General features: G+C 37.5%; 2 protein-coding genes across 8 annotated transcripts in view; one reads left to right on the top strand and one right to left on the bottom strand.

Annotated features, from left to right (window-relative positions):
• The window catches only part of LOC129726942 (uncharacterized), a 289,022-nt gene extending 279,833 nt beyond the window's left edge, over window positions 1-9,189 (top strand). Inside the window, exon 4 of the mRNA XM_055684236.1 lies at window positions 9,093-9,189. Within this exon, the coding sequence (XP_055540211.1) occupies window positions 9,093-9,174 (82 nt within the window). The 3' untranslated portion in view covers window positions 9,175-9,189. The remainder of the gene's footprint in view (window positions 1-9,092) is intronic.
• Window positions 1-14,279, bottom strand: part of LOC129726937 (nucleolar protein 4) — a 115,020-nt gene that overhangs the window by 57,568 nt on the left and 43,173 nt on the right. The window lies entirely within an intron of this gene.

Below are 14,279 nucleotides of genomic sequence, written 5' to 3'. Positions count from 1 at the left end.
AATGGTACCGCTCCGTTGCACACAATTTTTTTCAGTGTATATATTTTTTTAACAATTTAGGCTGATACAAGTTTCGAACTCTTTTTATGTCCAAAATCATCAAAGCTAGCCAGGGGGAGGGCGAAAAATAAATAACACCGAGTTGAAAAAAACGGAATATTTTTAATAAAAGTTTGTATACAAGTTACGACGTTTGTAACTTTCACTCAAATAAATGTTGAAAAATAACACTTTAGTATTATTTTTAATCATATTGCTTGCTTTTTGACGACACTCTCGCTGTCACTGGATTTGTTTGTTGCTAATTTTAGCATATATGCTATCGAAGAACTAATAATATTAACAAAATGGCTTGATTTGTTTTCTTCTCCCTGTCAATTTTTAAGATCTTTAAAGGGGTACGAGGTCTGTTATCTATCTATTTATTTATTTATATTTTCTGACGTAAAGTCCTAATAAATGTTGAAAGAGCCATTAAAAGTTTCTGCAATTATTTAATCTATGTTTAAAAATATGACTAGGCTCACCATACTCAAACAAATGCTCTACATCCGAGAAAGTTCTTACACTAAACAACGCAGGTCCATAATAACCAAAGTTTGTACGATGATATTGGTTTACAAGCATATAAGAGGGCCTTAGCATGCGGGTCACATATCATAAGTTCCCTACAATTCAATTCATTGCAATTATTAGACACGTTTTCTCCGCCATTAACGATTTCTGGACTACAATGCTATAAACAATGCGTATTTGAAGGATAGGTAATTTGAACTGGAAACTCGCTGTAGTGATTTTTGTCGAGCTCAACACGAAAGAAGTATAATTATACGTTTCTACAAAAGATGCGTCTAAACTGAAACACATTCGTTTTCAAGGATTTTAATCTATATAACAATTGCGCTAATTTCGCACAATATTGAACTGGTTACGCACAATTTTTGCGTGTACAGTTATACACATTCGTGTAATCATTTTGGTTTCCAGCAACAGCTGCATAGTTAGTGCATTCGAATGATTTTGAAAACAATACAATATTTTTTTTAGTTCATGTTTTGTTATATTTCGAGTAAATAAAAGTGGAAAACTAATCATGGGTCAGCAATTTTTGCACGAATGCTACCAAAGTTATCGTCTTCTTTTTCACTTTGTGAAAATATAAAAAATTGAAAGTTGGAATATTGTGTCTTTAACCAAATGCCTTGAATACAACCTTGAAACTTTGGGCAAGTGACATTATAATTCATCATTACTATTGTGTTTCAAATGAGTAGAAAACCTTTCCTCGTAATAACATAAATGCTATACCATTCAAATTGACAAACGCCTAATGAATTGCGCTTTAAGAGTCTCATTTTACTCTACTTATCTCAAGCAACCTCATTCTTTTTTGTGGTTTAGGATTCGTTATACTGTCCGTTTCTGAGATTCCGGACCCACGACCGACCGATCTTTTTTTTTTTGCTCATTCTAGAACAGGATGTCAAATCCTATGACGTATTTTCCTACTGTTTCTCGAAAATATAAATGTAGTAAATATTTTGTTGATACAAAATAAGAAACATTTCAATACAAGACATGATAACGACTACACTTCGAACATATGACGGCCGACTTGTTCGACCAATATCATATCTCTGTATCACCAGGCCATCGCGCGGTAGGATATCCCCCTTTCCCGAATAACAACTCATCCATGCAAAGGAGCAGTGGATTACGGTCTTCGTTTTTGTGTCCCTGTTACCCTCCTCTCTGCCGCAGCGGTGCTGTCGCGGATGGGTGTGTTATACACAATTTCGAAGGTTTCTCAATTTTCCATTTTCATTTTCCTCGCAGCGCTCCGGTTTTTTTTTCGGTCCTCTTCTGACGGTCACCGCATTTTATTCCTTTCCTGCGTCCTTTCGGGCTCCCGGTTCAACCTATATCGTGTCCCTTGGCAAGGTTCCGTCACATGTTTATTGCCGTTCTTGTGCAGAAAACGTTTGTAATCACCATGATTATTATATGGCCTTCAAAACCAAAACAAAAATTTGCTTGAATTTCAAAAGGTTGTTACATTCAAAACATACTATGCTCGAAATGCAAATTTTTTTCGTTGATCTGCTGATTTATTGTAACAACTACAGACGAACCAGACGGTATGAGAAAATTCGATCCATTACTTTAGGTGAAAGCAAAAAGTTTTTATTTTTTGTGTAGGAGGAATGGGTCCACGCTACACCCAACGCTTCGCATTAGAGCTAAGGATACCCAAAACCTAGTGCGGGGTGTCACCCATTCTGCTGCCCCAGTTGTGGGTTTGGTTCTGTGTGAGCTTCACTTCAAGTGGGTGCCTGTAGCGGTAAACGGAAGAAAAAAATGTCAGGAGTAGGAGTAAAACAGGCAGCGACCAGGACCACGTTAGTGTTTATAGCATCAAAAGCTTCCATTTCTGGGGAATGCACAGACTAAGCCGAATTTTTTTTTTCGATAATGGGATATGAAGGGACGAGGAAGATGTTGCTTTAGTGCAAACGGTATGGAAGCATCGTTCAGTCGAAGCAAGACGAAATGAATAAAAATATACATCCACACAGAACAGCCAACATGGATTTCTAACTTCGTCCATCGCCTTGATACAGTACGCACCCGTATTGTACGGTTACTTATTTAACACCGAACAACAACGGTTTAGAATTTGTTAAGTCTTTTACTAGGACAACTTTTTTTTCTTTATCGATCAATACTTCGACGAACAAAATTGTTTATGAACAAGCAAATGTCACTTGATTTTTCATTTCGGATCAGTTGCAGTACGTACGGCACGAAAACTGCAATCCATCTCCTAGGGAAATACGCCCAGGCTGACTACAGTCTGTCGAATTGCACAAATGGGGTGAAGAGCTTTGGAAACTTTATACCGAACGGACCTGCCAGCAAATTTTACCCCACGCGAATTTAAGATAGGTTGATGGGTGACCAAATCCGGATGGAGCAAGAGGGCACAGTTTTTTTTTCTGGCGAGAATTTGCCGATTTGCCAGCGCTCCTCTAATATCGCATCCAGAGCTCTGAGAAATGAATGCTGCCCTGCCTCTGTTTATCGGAGTTAGGCGGCGAGAATTCAGAGGACGAACGTCGCAAAAGCATTACCAACCATCGCCGGGCAAGTCAAGCCCATATCGTCAGCAAAGTATAGCCTCACTATATCCTAGCGAACGACGACACGAAGCTGGTAGATTCTAGTAGCAGGAAAAACCAATGATGGAAAACATTGCTGTACATAGGGACCCTTGGTTTGTATCCAGTCAGAGTGAGGCCAATGGCGCGCATATCTTGCAAGCGGGTAACAGCCCCAAGCTGCCAGGATTCCTAGCTGATGATTTTCCCCATCCATTTCGGCTGCGGCGTGGTATTCCCCAATGTTGGCAAGTAACTTTTAAGTAGGAGATTGGAAACTGCAGTAGAGGGGAAATCCTCTGCCTGCTGGAGCCGGACCGCGAGAAATTGAGGCAAATCTTCCGACTGAACCGAAACCGTATTATCGCTTCAGGTTGCAATATCAGCTGAAAAAAAAGTCCTCCGAAGCGAAAAACATGCGCTTTCTCGGGAGATATGATGACGAAAAAAGGGTGCTGCTTTTCCCTCCGATCCGAAATGCAGAAGCGTAACGTTTGGGGTTGCTCAGTGCGATTCATTCTTTTCAGAGCTGCAGCAGTGATAGATGGAAATGCTTTTCCGCCAGCCCGGAAAGTGTAACACAGCCATGGTTAGGACTGGTATTCGCTCGAAACATTTAGCGTTGCTTTTGTATTTGGGCGTCTATCGTGTAGGGTTGGTTCTTCAACGCGAAAAACCAAATGTGGTGCACTTTATTTCGGTATGCAACGAGTATTTTTTGGACTCTTTGGGTGTTTATTTTGGGAACATCTTTCGACTTATTTTATGTTGCTGTGATCGTTTCAGCGATTGATCGGGCTTAGCATTCGTGGCTATACATGTTTAGAACCGTAACAACAGTGCATACAGTGCATACATGTAGGTGGGCAGATGTCAATATCCTATTATTATTATATCACGCTTAATTTTAAACACATTTTGAAGAAATAATTATAACTAATCGCATAATTTGAGTTGTAACATGTATCTTCTAGTGAGCCTTCTGTATTTTTCTATAAAGTATCTGCTAACAATTGGTTTGGAGTTAGGGGCCATCCACATACCACGTGGACAGATTTTTAACGATTTTGATCCCCTCCCTCCCCCTCCGTGGACAAGTGCCCATATGAATTCTGAAAATTTTGTATGGACCGTGGACATTACACATACCCCCCCCCCCCCCCCAAAGCTGTCCACGTGGTATGTAGATGGCCCCTTACCGATCAAATAAATGTTGCATCGGATAGTTCTAATAATAGGGTATAACTGCCTTTAATGGGCCACCTAGAAGCGTAGCTGCAAATTTTGCAAGAAAAAATGTAAATCTCTAAACTGAATTAAGTATTTCATTGTGTATAAACATGAAGTAACATGTTTATCATCTTTTCTGCGTGGAAAACAATAAGATAATACCTCTATTTTCTTATAATAAAAGAAATAAATCGTCGGTTCAGTTTCCTTTAATGGGCCACCGTTTCCTTATTTGGACCACAACAATTTCCTAATGTGGGCCAGGTCTAAAAATTACATCTCTTCAACTGTAGCCACCGCTGATGAAACTAACTCTGGCTTACGCACTGAGAGTTCTGGATGGCGGTTCATGAATCCACAGTAACATTTATAATCTAACACAGACAATATTGCAATAGCATTGAATATAGGGATACCATCTGGTCAGAGGTACAAATCAGGACATCTATTTTTTCGGCAAAAAATTTGATCCAAATATTTTTTATCCTGGTTTAAATTGGTCGTATGTTGTTTGCACTTCAAAATGCTATTCGGTTTTTAATTTATTCAACATATATCTCGATCGATCCAATTTCATCAAACAACTTTGAAGTTTTAGGAATTTGTATGTCCCCAAAGTATTCAGCACACGTAAACTGTTTAAAATTAAATATAAAAATTGTCAAATGTTTAACACTGTTCACTTTACTCAGGCCTAACCAAAGAAATAATTTACGCAGTGAGCGTTGTGTGGTCAGGTATCGAGATTTATCTGAATTATCCACATTATTGAACATGTATCAAGATAGACAGGTTTAATGTCTCCCAGATATTTCTAAAATAATGCAGATTTTTCCTGATTTTGGTACCAATTACAGGTAACAAGGTGAGAAATTTTACTCGACTAGAGTCACTGACGAGCAAAATGTTGTATTAGGAAACGCGAGTAAAACTTGGCTGGTGACAGCTGAGTGAAGCAGTTTCGCAGACGAGCTACTCGTCCGAGATCCAGCCGACTCACCATCTGTGATATCTAAATTAGTCAGGCGAGTAACTCGCTGCTCACCACGTTGACTGTAATAGGCCCTTTTATTTCCTTTAGCTCGTAAAACGGTCATCACTTCAAATTGTACAATTTTACCTCATAAAATGTTACATTAAGAATTTTATCGGAGAAAAATGTCCTTTTGTTTTTATTTTTACCAGCGACGAATTCGAACTGACAGCCAGAAATGGAAAAAAATACTGGGCAATCTCCAACAATTTCTAATATCAGGCAACATTCACGTTTCTGTTAAAAACTTACCGACTTGTGCCTTGCAATATGAGCTCGGTGATTGAAGATAATTGTATGTCTTATAAAAATCAGGACAAATGCTTGAATATGAAAAATAAATCAGGACGCCCAAATATGATCTCAAAATCAGGACATGTCCTGCTAAATCAGGACGGATGGTATCCCTAATTGAATAACATAAAAGTTTACTATTCTATCAACATACCGGCTTTCATCTTGCAGTCCGAATGACGAGGGTTTTCTGAAATGAATCTTGCAACTGTAGACTGCAACCGTTCTTTCGTAACAGGGAATCCTTTACGTGCCATCCGAGTTATCCAGTCAACAATTGAATCCTAATTCCGCGACAGTCAATGCAGTTGGTTTACCTCTGCGTGGTTTGTCTGACTAGTTGCTGCTGGCACGGAACATTACGGTGGATCGTGGAACATTGTAGCGCCTGTAAGCTTCTTTAGTCGGAACACCACTTTTAATTGCTTGAAGACACTCAGTAACAGCTGCTTCAGTATATTTTTTACCAACTTTCGGCGTTTTTCGCATTTTAGCAGCAATTTTGTACAATAACACGATCATAACAAATTTATGGTTACTATGGTAACTATGATTCGCGGCGTTATTTCGATGAGAGCTCTTGTTCGAAATGAAGCATGTCGGAATAAAGAAAACAATATTATTTCCACCCTTATTTGGGCCACTATTTCTTTCAATATTTTAAGTGTTTTTCTAGTAAAATTTGTTGCTTATCCTTTAAAGACACTATTATCCTACCCGTTCATCGGAAATCTAATTGGTATCGCTCGGAAAGTGTGATGCCAGTACAGTTTTTGGTAAAGCCCTTTCCTATGAAAACGTTAACAAACCATGGCAGACCAGGTAGCTGTTATTAAATGACATTTTTTGCAGCTTTAATGAAGAAAATTATAGTAAACGTCTGTTGCAACATTTCTAATGAAGAACATTATTGAAGTTGTCAAAGCACAAATCAAAATAAGTATATTTATAATGTGTCATTTAGTGTAAGAAGTTAAGGTGGTCCACTAAAGGAAGTGGTCTATATTAAGCAGATCTACCCTAACTAAAAACAGGTAAAATGTTTGTACACAAACGGTTTAGAGAAGATAACAAAAGAAAAAAAGGTGGCAACATGGCCAAATAAGGGGCCGTTCTATAATTACGTAAGAATATTTTTTAAAACAAAATAGTAACATTTTAAAATCAACTAGATTAGTATGAACATTACTCATCATTGATGGTATACTCATTCTTTGCCCACACATGTGCTGGATGGATCTCAGCATTGCCCAAATCTTCAGGAACCTTAATTACCTCAGTTGTCTCTCCGGCATCAATATCCTTTGCATTAATCCACTCCAGGTCTGAGCTCCAGTTTCCTCATCCTGCAGCAAGCACAATACTTCGTTGTCTTTTCTGCTCTGAATTCGAGTCAATCGTCCTTCCGTAATTTTCTTTTCATGAATTTTACCGTCCACACTTTCATGAACATGGTTATTTGAACAGCTGCATTAAAAATGTTGTTCTTACGTAAGATAATCAAGTCATCAAGTCGTTGTAAGACAACGTATGAAAATTGCACTCATCCCCTACCCACTATTTGCTTACGTAACTATTGGACGACCCCGAAGTACTGCCTCTATGTAAAATTTTGATAATAAAGGCTGTTTGTTGCGAAATAAAATGGTGTATTAATTAATGTAATTAATGTGTAATTAGTGAAATCGTTAAGATCGGGTTTCCATGTTTTCTAGAATAGTGAAAAAATGGACCGCTCTGGGAAGGATAAGTATCGTTATATTTTCGAAGTCTTTTGTTTGTTTTGAGCTGGGAGAGAGAAACGAATAATACACTTAAATTAACCGACACAAACTTGACATGACGCAAGAAAATTTTGAGTTCGAAAAAATGATCCAAATAGGCGACGCGTAAATTAACCCGCATGTGACTCGAATGAAGATTTTTTGACACCAAGAATAATAGATGTGTAGATTTGTTTGCAAAAGACAGTCTTTATGAATTCGTGTGCAGATTCATTTAATTTGCAGTTGTATAAAAGTTTTTGCAGATTTTAGTTCGAGTCTTTATATTATTAGCGTTGATTTCCTAAAAATGAGAACGGATTTGCGCAAACTTTTGCCCGCGCGAACACTTTTTTTAGCTTGAAGTGGATTTTGTGTTTTAAATTTCAAGCAGATTTTTTGAGTAGTTGCAGACCCTTTTTTAAAAACAACTGGCATCTCTTATAGACAGTTACTATTTGGGAACCGAAAATCAACATTGAGCGTGATGAAGTGTGTTTTTGAAAATTGTTGCCTAACGAAGACGGTCTCTCCAGGCACTAGTTTTTCCCGATTCCCGGCGATACGATCACAAGATCCTCATGGGTTGAATTCTATCGTTTGGATTTGGGGGAAGTTGAAATAAAGCCTAGTACCCGTATGTGCAGCGTAAGTATTTTTGGGGTGAACGTATGTGAATATCAATTAGCATGAAGTCTGTGTTGCACACACGGTCAACTCTTTTCAGCTCAAGTCCATCAATGCGGTATTCGAACATGATCGGGCTTAGAATATATGACATTTAACAACGCATTTTTTAATGCTAGCTACTAGCCAGTTCTTGTGGCACCAGTCGACGAAAACATTTAGCAGACCTTGTAGACGGCGACAATTGTTGGTTGTACGGACTACCAAATACAACTTTAAATCATCCGCGTATACCAACTAACAACAAACCTTCAACAGTAGCATAGAATCATTAAAGAAAAGCGCAAAAAGTTAATACCCCATATCGCTGCCTTGCGGAACTCCCGATATATTAGTAAACTATGACGATTATACTTCAAAATATGCATCAAAACGTAAAAATGCAAATCCTGCTATGTTTTTTCCAACAAAGATCCGCTAATGACCAACATGACATACGTTGAAGTTGTTTTGTTCCATGATTTTATAAGTTTCTGCAAATTTCTGCATGAAATTTTATCTGCGGTGTGTGCAGAGCACATGGACAATCCAATTGGTGGTAATTTTGTCGTGGGATGTGGTGGAGAACGGCAGAAAATCGCAAATTACTTGTCAAAAGTAAATTTTTTGGCAGGAAAAATTGATGGAAACCTTTTTATCGTAAATAAAAGTCTGCTATAACATATAAAAAATAAAGGTCTGATGTTGTTTTAAAAGTTCAGTGAGAATATCAGAGGTATAGTGGTATAAAATATGAATTTTAATGGCAAAAACCTTTTGTTTTTTGAAACATCATTGAACATAATCAGATAGCTCAGTAATATTGAGAAATAGCTACCTAGTGTCTTCAGCAAAGTTTTTTGTTATGTTATTATTGAAAACTTTGCCAAAGACGGTGACAAAAAATATTGATTTTTAAAGAAAATGTTCTTTTTATCTTACTTGTAGGGGGATTCATCACGGATCTGTCAATGTCCAAAGAAGAGTCGTTTTTTACTCTAAAACTTTCCAGAAGATAGTATTGCTCTAAAATGTAACGTTTGCGAGAAAATGACTTTTGACCATCTTTTTTCATTTCTGGACCACAGTGCGACATCGCTAACCACAGAACCACCGGGACCACACCTATATATCTCCGCACCTACATTTACTATATAATTCGAAATTATTTACTGAAAGTTTCTAAAATAATGAACATTTGAGTGGTAAAATGCATTGAGTTTATGATCGAAAGTATGTGGTTGAAAATGTGTTTTTAGTTTTTCCCTTTTTCTAGATAATAACAAGTCCTAAAGAAAAGAAAGAAATTGAAGGAGTCCAATTTTAAAAATTAAGAGAAATCGTTTAGCCGAAATGTTGGCTAAAACATCATAAGATTCGTTTGCAATAAGAATTTCGATTTCTACGGGACAACAAACTATTGTGAAATGAGGTTCCTAAGAAGTACGAAGGCTGTATCTGCATGGACGACGAAGAAGACGAAACAGTGTTATAGAGACAACGAAGTGAATTTCTCTGAAAAGGACATCAACCCACCCAACTACCCTCAATCCTTCCCAGAGGAAAAAACATTGGGCAATCGTTGAAGAAAATAGAAGGCAACTCGAGATGCGACAGAGTTGAAGAGACGGTGGAACAAATTGGTCTCTTGGGTTAGTCAACAGAGTGTGAGATATGTAAATTCGTACTGAAATATGATAAGTAATAACATTCAAAGCGAAGTTCGAAATTTCACTAAATCCAAACCGGAATAATTTTGTGCTATTTTTCTTTAAAGTGCAATAAATGACTTTAATTTGGAACACTCATCATTGATATTATATCAATACGGTTCTGAGATTGATCCGCTTTTAGTGTCCAGATTTTAAATGGCTTAAGCTTTACATAACATTCCATTGATGATGATTAAAAGTGCTAGTGCGGGTAACAGGTCTAATCGTACGTGTGCATAAACAGGTACGGTACATTGAAATGTCAAACCTCCAATAAGACAATAGAAAAATTGTGCAGTAGAAGATGATTAATTATAATTTGCTTTTTTAAAAAAAGGAAAACCAGTATCCTTGTATACTTGTCATGCACTAAAAGTATTCATGATTCATAAACTACCTCGCATTGTATTGAAGCATTTTGCTGAACATTCCGATTTGTTGAAACATTTTTGCAGTTTTCAAAAAACAAGAAAGAAAAAGATGCCACGATGCTCATCGTGGAATCCTTTCATTGAAAGTGTTTTTGGAGAATAAACCACCGTTACTAACAGCACCGCATAACTCAACTACTGAACTAAAATTGACTTTCTTCTAAACAAAAATTGTTCTCTAGCAAAAGAAATGAAACCACTCCTAGCTACCTGGAATACATTCCTACTGCTTGCTAACACATAGACGAAAAGCCCTTCGTTCGTACTTGAGTACAGCGTGCAGTGGCGAAAGATCCTAGTCGCTGATCCAGTAAAACGCACGATGGACGATGGCGACAAAACGTCCCATCATCGTCATCGGGGTCGACCAGCTCATCCATGAACTTCGCACAAAAAGAAAACTCGATTCCATTCCATCATGCGTAATACGTTGGCCGTGTTAGCCACCCACTCGGTCGCCGCCACTGAAACACTCATCGGTAACCAGTAACGCCGAGATGCCTATAGGTGTGCTCTGATTCTTCACTACTTGTCCGTCTCTGTCGGACCAGTGTGAAACAAAGCAGATTCGATGCGTAGATTGTCATGCCCAAGGGTGGATAGCATTCTCTGCCGAAACGAAGGACCGTCAAATTTTTGCTTTCTGAAGCAAATTTTAGGCGAACGGTTGTAGGTAGAGCAGTGTATTTTACACACCGAATCGAAAACTATCAGTTTTACTTAAAAGCTAACACGTATTACTCGAGCTGATAAAAACAGTTTTCGATCAATAGTTACTTGTATTCTAACTGCACATAAAAAAAAAACAATAAAATGTTTAACTGTGTATCCAGTCAGCGAAACGTTGGACTTATGAACTAAATCTTACGAGACAAAATGTCAGTTTAATCAGTTTAAATTCTTGAATAAACTTCAGGTGTACAGTATCATATCTTATTGTAACATTTTACTATCGACAAACACTAACTTATGAAAGATTTTGAGAGTAATACAGACGATTTGTAAAAAAAACATAATTAATACGATTGATTGATTGACGATTGATACCTCCCAGTTGGTCTCGAGGTACGAGCCAGTTGTCGTAGGTTCGAGTCTCGGCTCGGGAGAGACTTTTAGTGTTAGTAGGATTGTAGCGCTAGCCCCGCAATTGCTCTGTACACTTAACAGTTGGCTGCAAAGTCTGTGTATAATAAACAGGAGGTCGAGTTCCGAATCGCGCAATGTAGCACCAAGACTTTGCTTTACTTTTGATACGATCGATCATTATCAAGTAGAGGATTTGTTGAGTTTGATTCACTCTTATCATTTAAAAGTGTTATGACCAAATGTACTTTTGCTTCCCTTAAACTTTGAAACTTCTGACAGCTGTTTATTTTGAATTGTTTCCTTTTTCAGTGCTGAAAACTTCATCATAACTTATGTTCCAAAGAATTCATAGTTGATGAAAGCCTCGAACCGAAATTTAAAAACACCCGCTTCGAAATGGTCAGGTTACGAGCGTGCCTAGCACAGACTACGTGAATAGACACCAACCAGCTACTGTGCCATTCTCTAAATCAATATCTTAAAAATAACATAAATAACATAACACAAAAAGTCAATTAATGTTTACTTCCATGAAGTTGGACTAATTTGAAGGTAAAATTTTTTGAATAGTTTGGAACAATTCTCGAAACGTACGGATTGAACAATTTGTTAACCTGCTGTTAGAACTTGATAAAAACTGATGTCTTAAAAGAAAACATGTTGGTAAAGGCAATAGTACCGTACAATAGGTGGAGTAGAGAGCCGCTGATCTACATTACAGCGGTACACGATTTCTAGGTCGTGTGCACTCAAGCAAAAGCTGCAATGCTCATAAATATGATTATCAAAAAAAACAATAATTACTCAACAAGAATTGAATTTTTTTATTTAATTCAATCTTCGGTGTTCACTAAATAATCTTGACCAGCATAATATCGAAAGAGTAAATTCTAAAAATACAAATTCATAGCAGCGTGAGAACCGGCGAATACTTGTGAATTTTTTGTGTATTTACTAAGGCTTTCTCAGAATCTTGTTCACATATCAACTTTCACGAATACTCTCGGTTAATTAATTACAGGTTTTAGTAATGTTACATTTTGCCTCACACACACACACACATACACACACATACACACACACCAACAACAGTTCTAATATTAAATAAACTATCAATTACTTGAATAAATTTATCACTTCAAACCGATAAACAGTTTTAGCTTGTTTCGTCTAGAATGAATCGCATCAATTCAACTTATTATTTTCGATATTCTTTTCTCAATCTTAACAGTTCTTTGTGGTGCAGTATTTTGACGTCAAAACCGTTTCTGTAGTGAATTTCTTAAACTTATATAGTCGACACCAGCTAGAAGAATTCCGAAATAGCTAAAATCTTCTATTGCTTTTTTTTCGCTAAGCTTTTGGTAGACTAGCTTTACGATTTTTTTCCTGTTGCCCACTTTTCCCCTTAAAAAGGAAACGCTGGAAATTTAAAAAGCATCCTATTTCACATCTAACCGTTCCGAACCCGTAAGGATACGGAATACTATTCAAAAAAAAAAACTCCAAGCGGCTCACGGTTCCGTACTCTTCTCGTTCCACAGCAGAAAAAATCCGCACTTTCCGCATACGGCGGTATAGCCACCGCTTTTGCCCAATGTCGTTTTACTTGACTAAAAACGGGTTTCATTTACCCTTCCCTTCTTTGGGGTGCTCTATTGCTAGCAACCGCGTACGACGGGAACAGCAGAAGCAGCGGATACGAATCCAGGGCCAGGGTTTTCTTTTTCGATCCTCTAACCCACGCCGTTCCGCATATTTCTGATGCGCGCCTCGTAGAAGGGTACCTGCAGGTCGGACACAGAACGGTTGGAAGCTCTAGCTCTGGGCCACCGACACTACCGCGACAGAATGGCAGCATCTACCGAAAAACCCTTCCTCCATCCCTTCTGCACCCGGATTCGGGGGGTGGGCGGCTTGATGGAAGCCACACTTAAAAAGACAGCAGAAACATTTTCCACGAAAATGCGCCCGAACGCACGATGGGAAGAGTGAAGTACGGTCCAGGAAAAAGGTTGGTCGACGCGGGCGGCTGGAGACCCGAAACAGAGAGTAACAGCCGTGCTTGGCCCATACCGAAACGACACGAGGAAGACTCATTCTTGGGAGAAGCGCACACTGAGTGTTCTAGGGATCAATATACATCCGTTGGCTGCAAATGTGTATGTCAGCACTTAGTGCTGCAATTTGATTTTTTTTTTCAATTTTCGTATACCACGTAATGGGTAATCCAGCAATTAAAGCAATAGGAAAAAAATATAGAAAATGACCATGCTTAAAAAATATATGTATAACAATCATTCGAACACCTTCAATTGGTTAGATGAATTTTACTATACATTTTGATTGTGTCAATTTACATAACACTGGAAATTACTATTAACCCACCTTCTCAGTTTAAGATCAATTGATTTTGCACGAATTTATTTTTATCACACCCGAAATTTTTGTCAGATGATCAGACTTGAGGGATCATTTACTAAGGCGTTATTCAAAAAATACAAAACAATAATTTTTAGGTAAACTAGAACCAAAATAATAACATTTCTCATCTACTTTTGACATTTCTGAAATTTTAGACATTTTTGACATTTATGACATTTATGACATTTATGACATTTATGACATTTATGACATTTATGACATTTATGATATTTATGACATTTATGACATTTATGACATTTATGACATTTATGACATTTATGACATTTATGACATTTATGACATTTATGACATTTATGACATTTATGACATTTATGACATTTATGACATTTATGACATTTATGACATTTATGACATTTATGACATTTATGACATTTATGACATTTATGACTTTTATGACATTTATGACATTTATGACATTTCTGACATTTATGACATTTATGACATTTATGACATTTATGACA

The sequence above is a fragment of the Wyeomyia smithii genome, chromosome 3, assembly GCF_029784165.1.
Source record: "Wyeomyia smithii strain HCP4-BCI-WySm-NY-G18 chromosome 3, ASM2978416v1, whole genome shotgun sequence".
NCBI classification, from domain to species: Eukaryota; Metazoa; Arthropoda; class Insecta; order Diptera; family Culicidae; genus Wyeomyia; species Wyeomyia smithii.
This window is presented reverse-complemented; position numbering and strand designations above follow the sequence as displayed.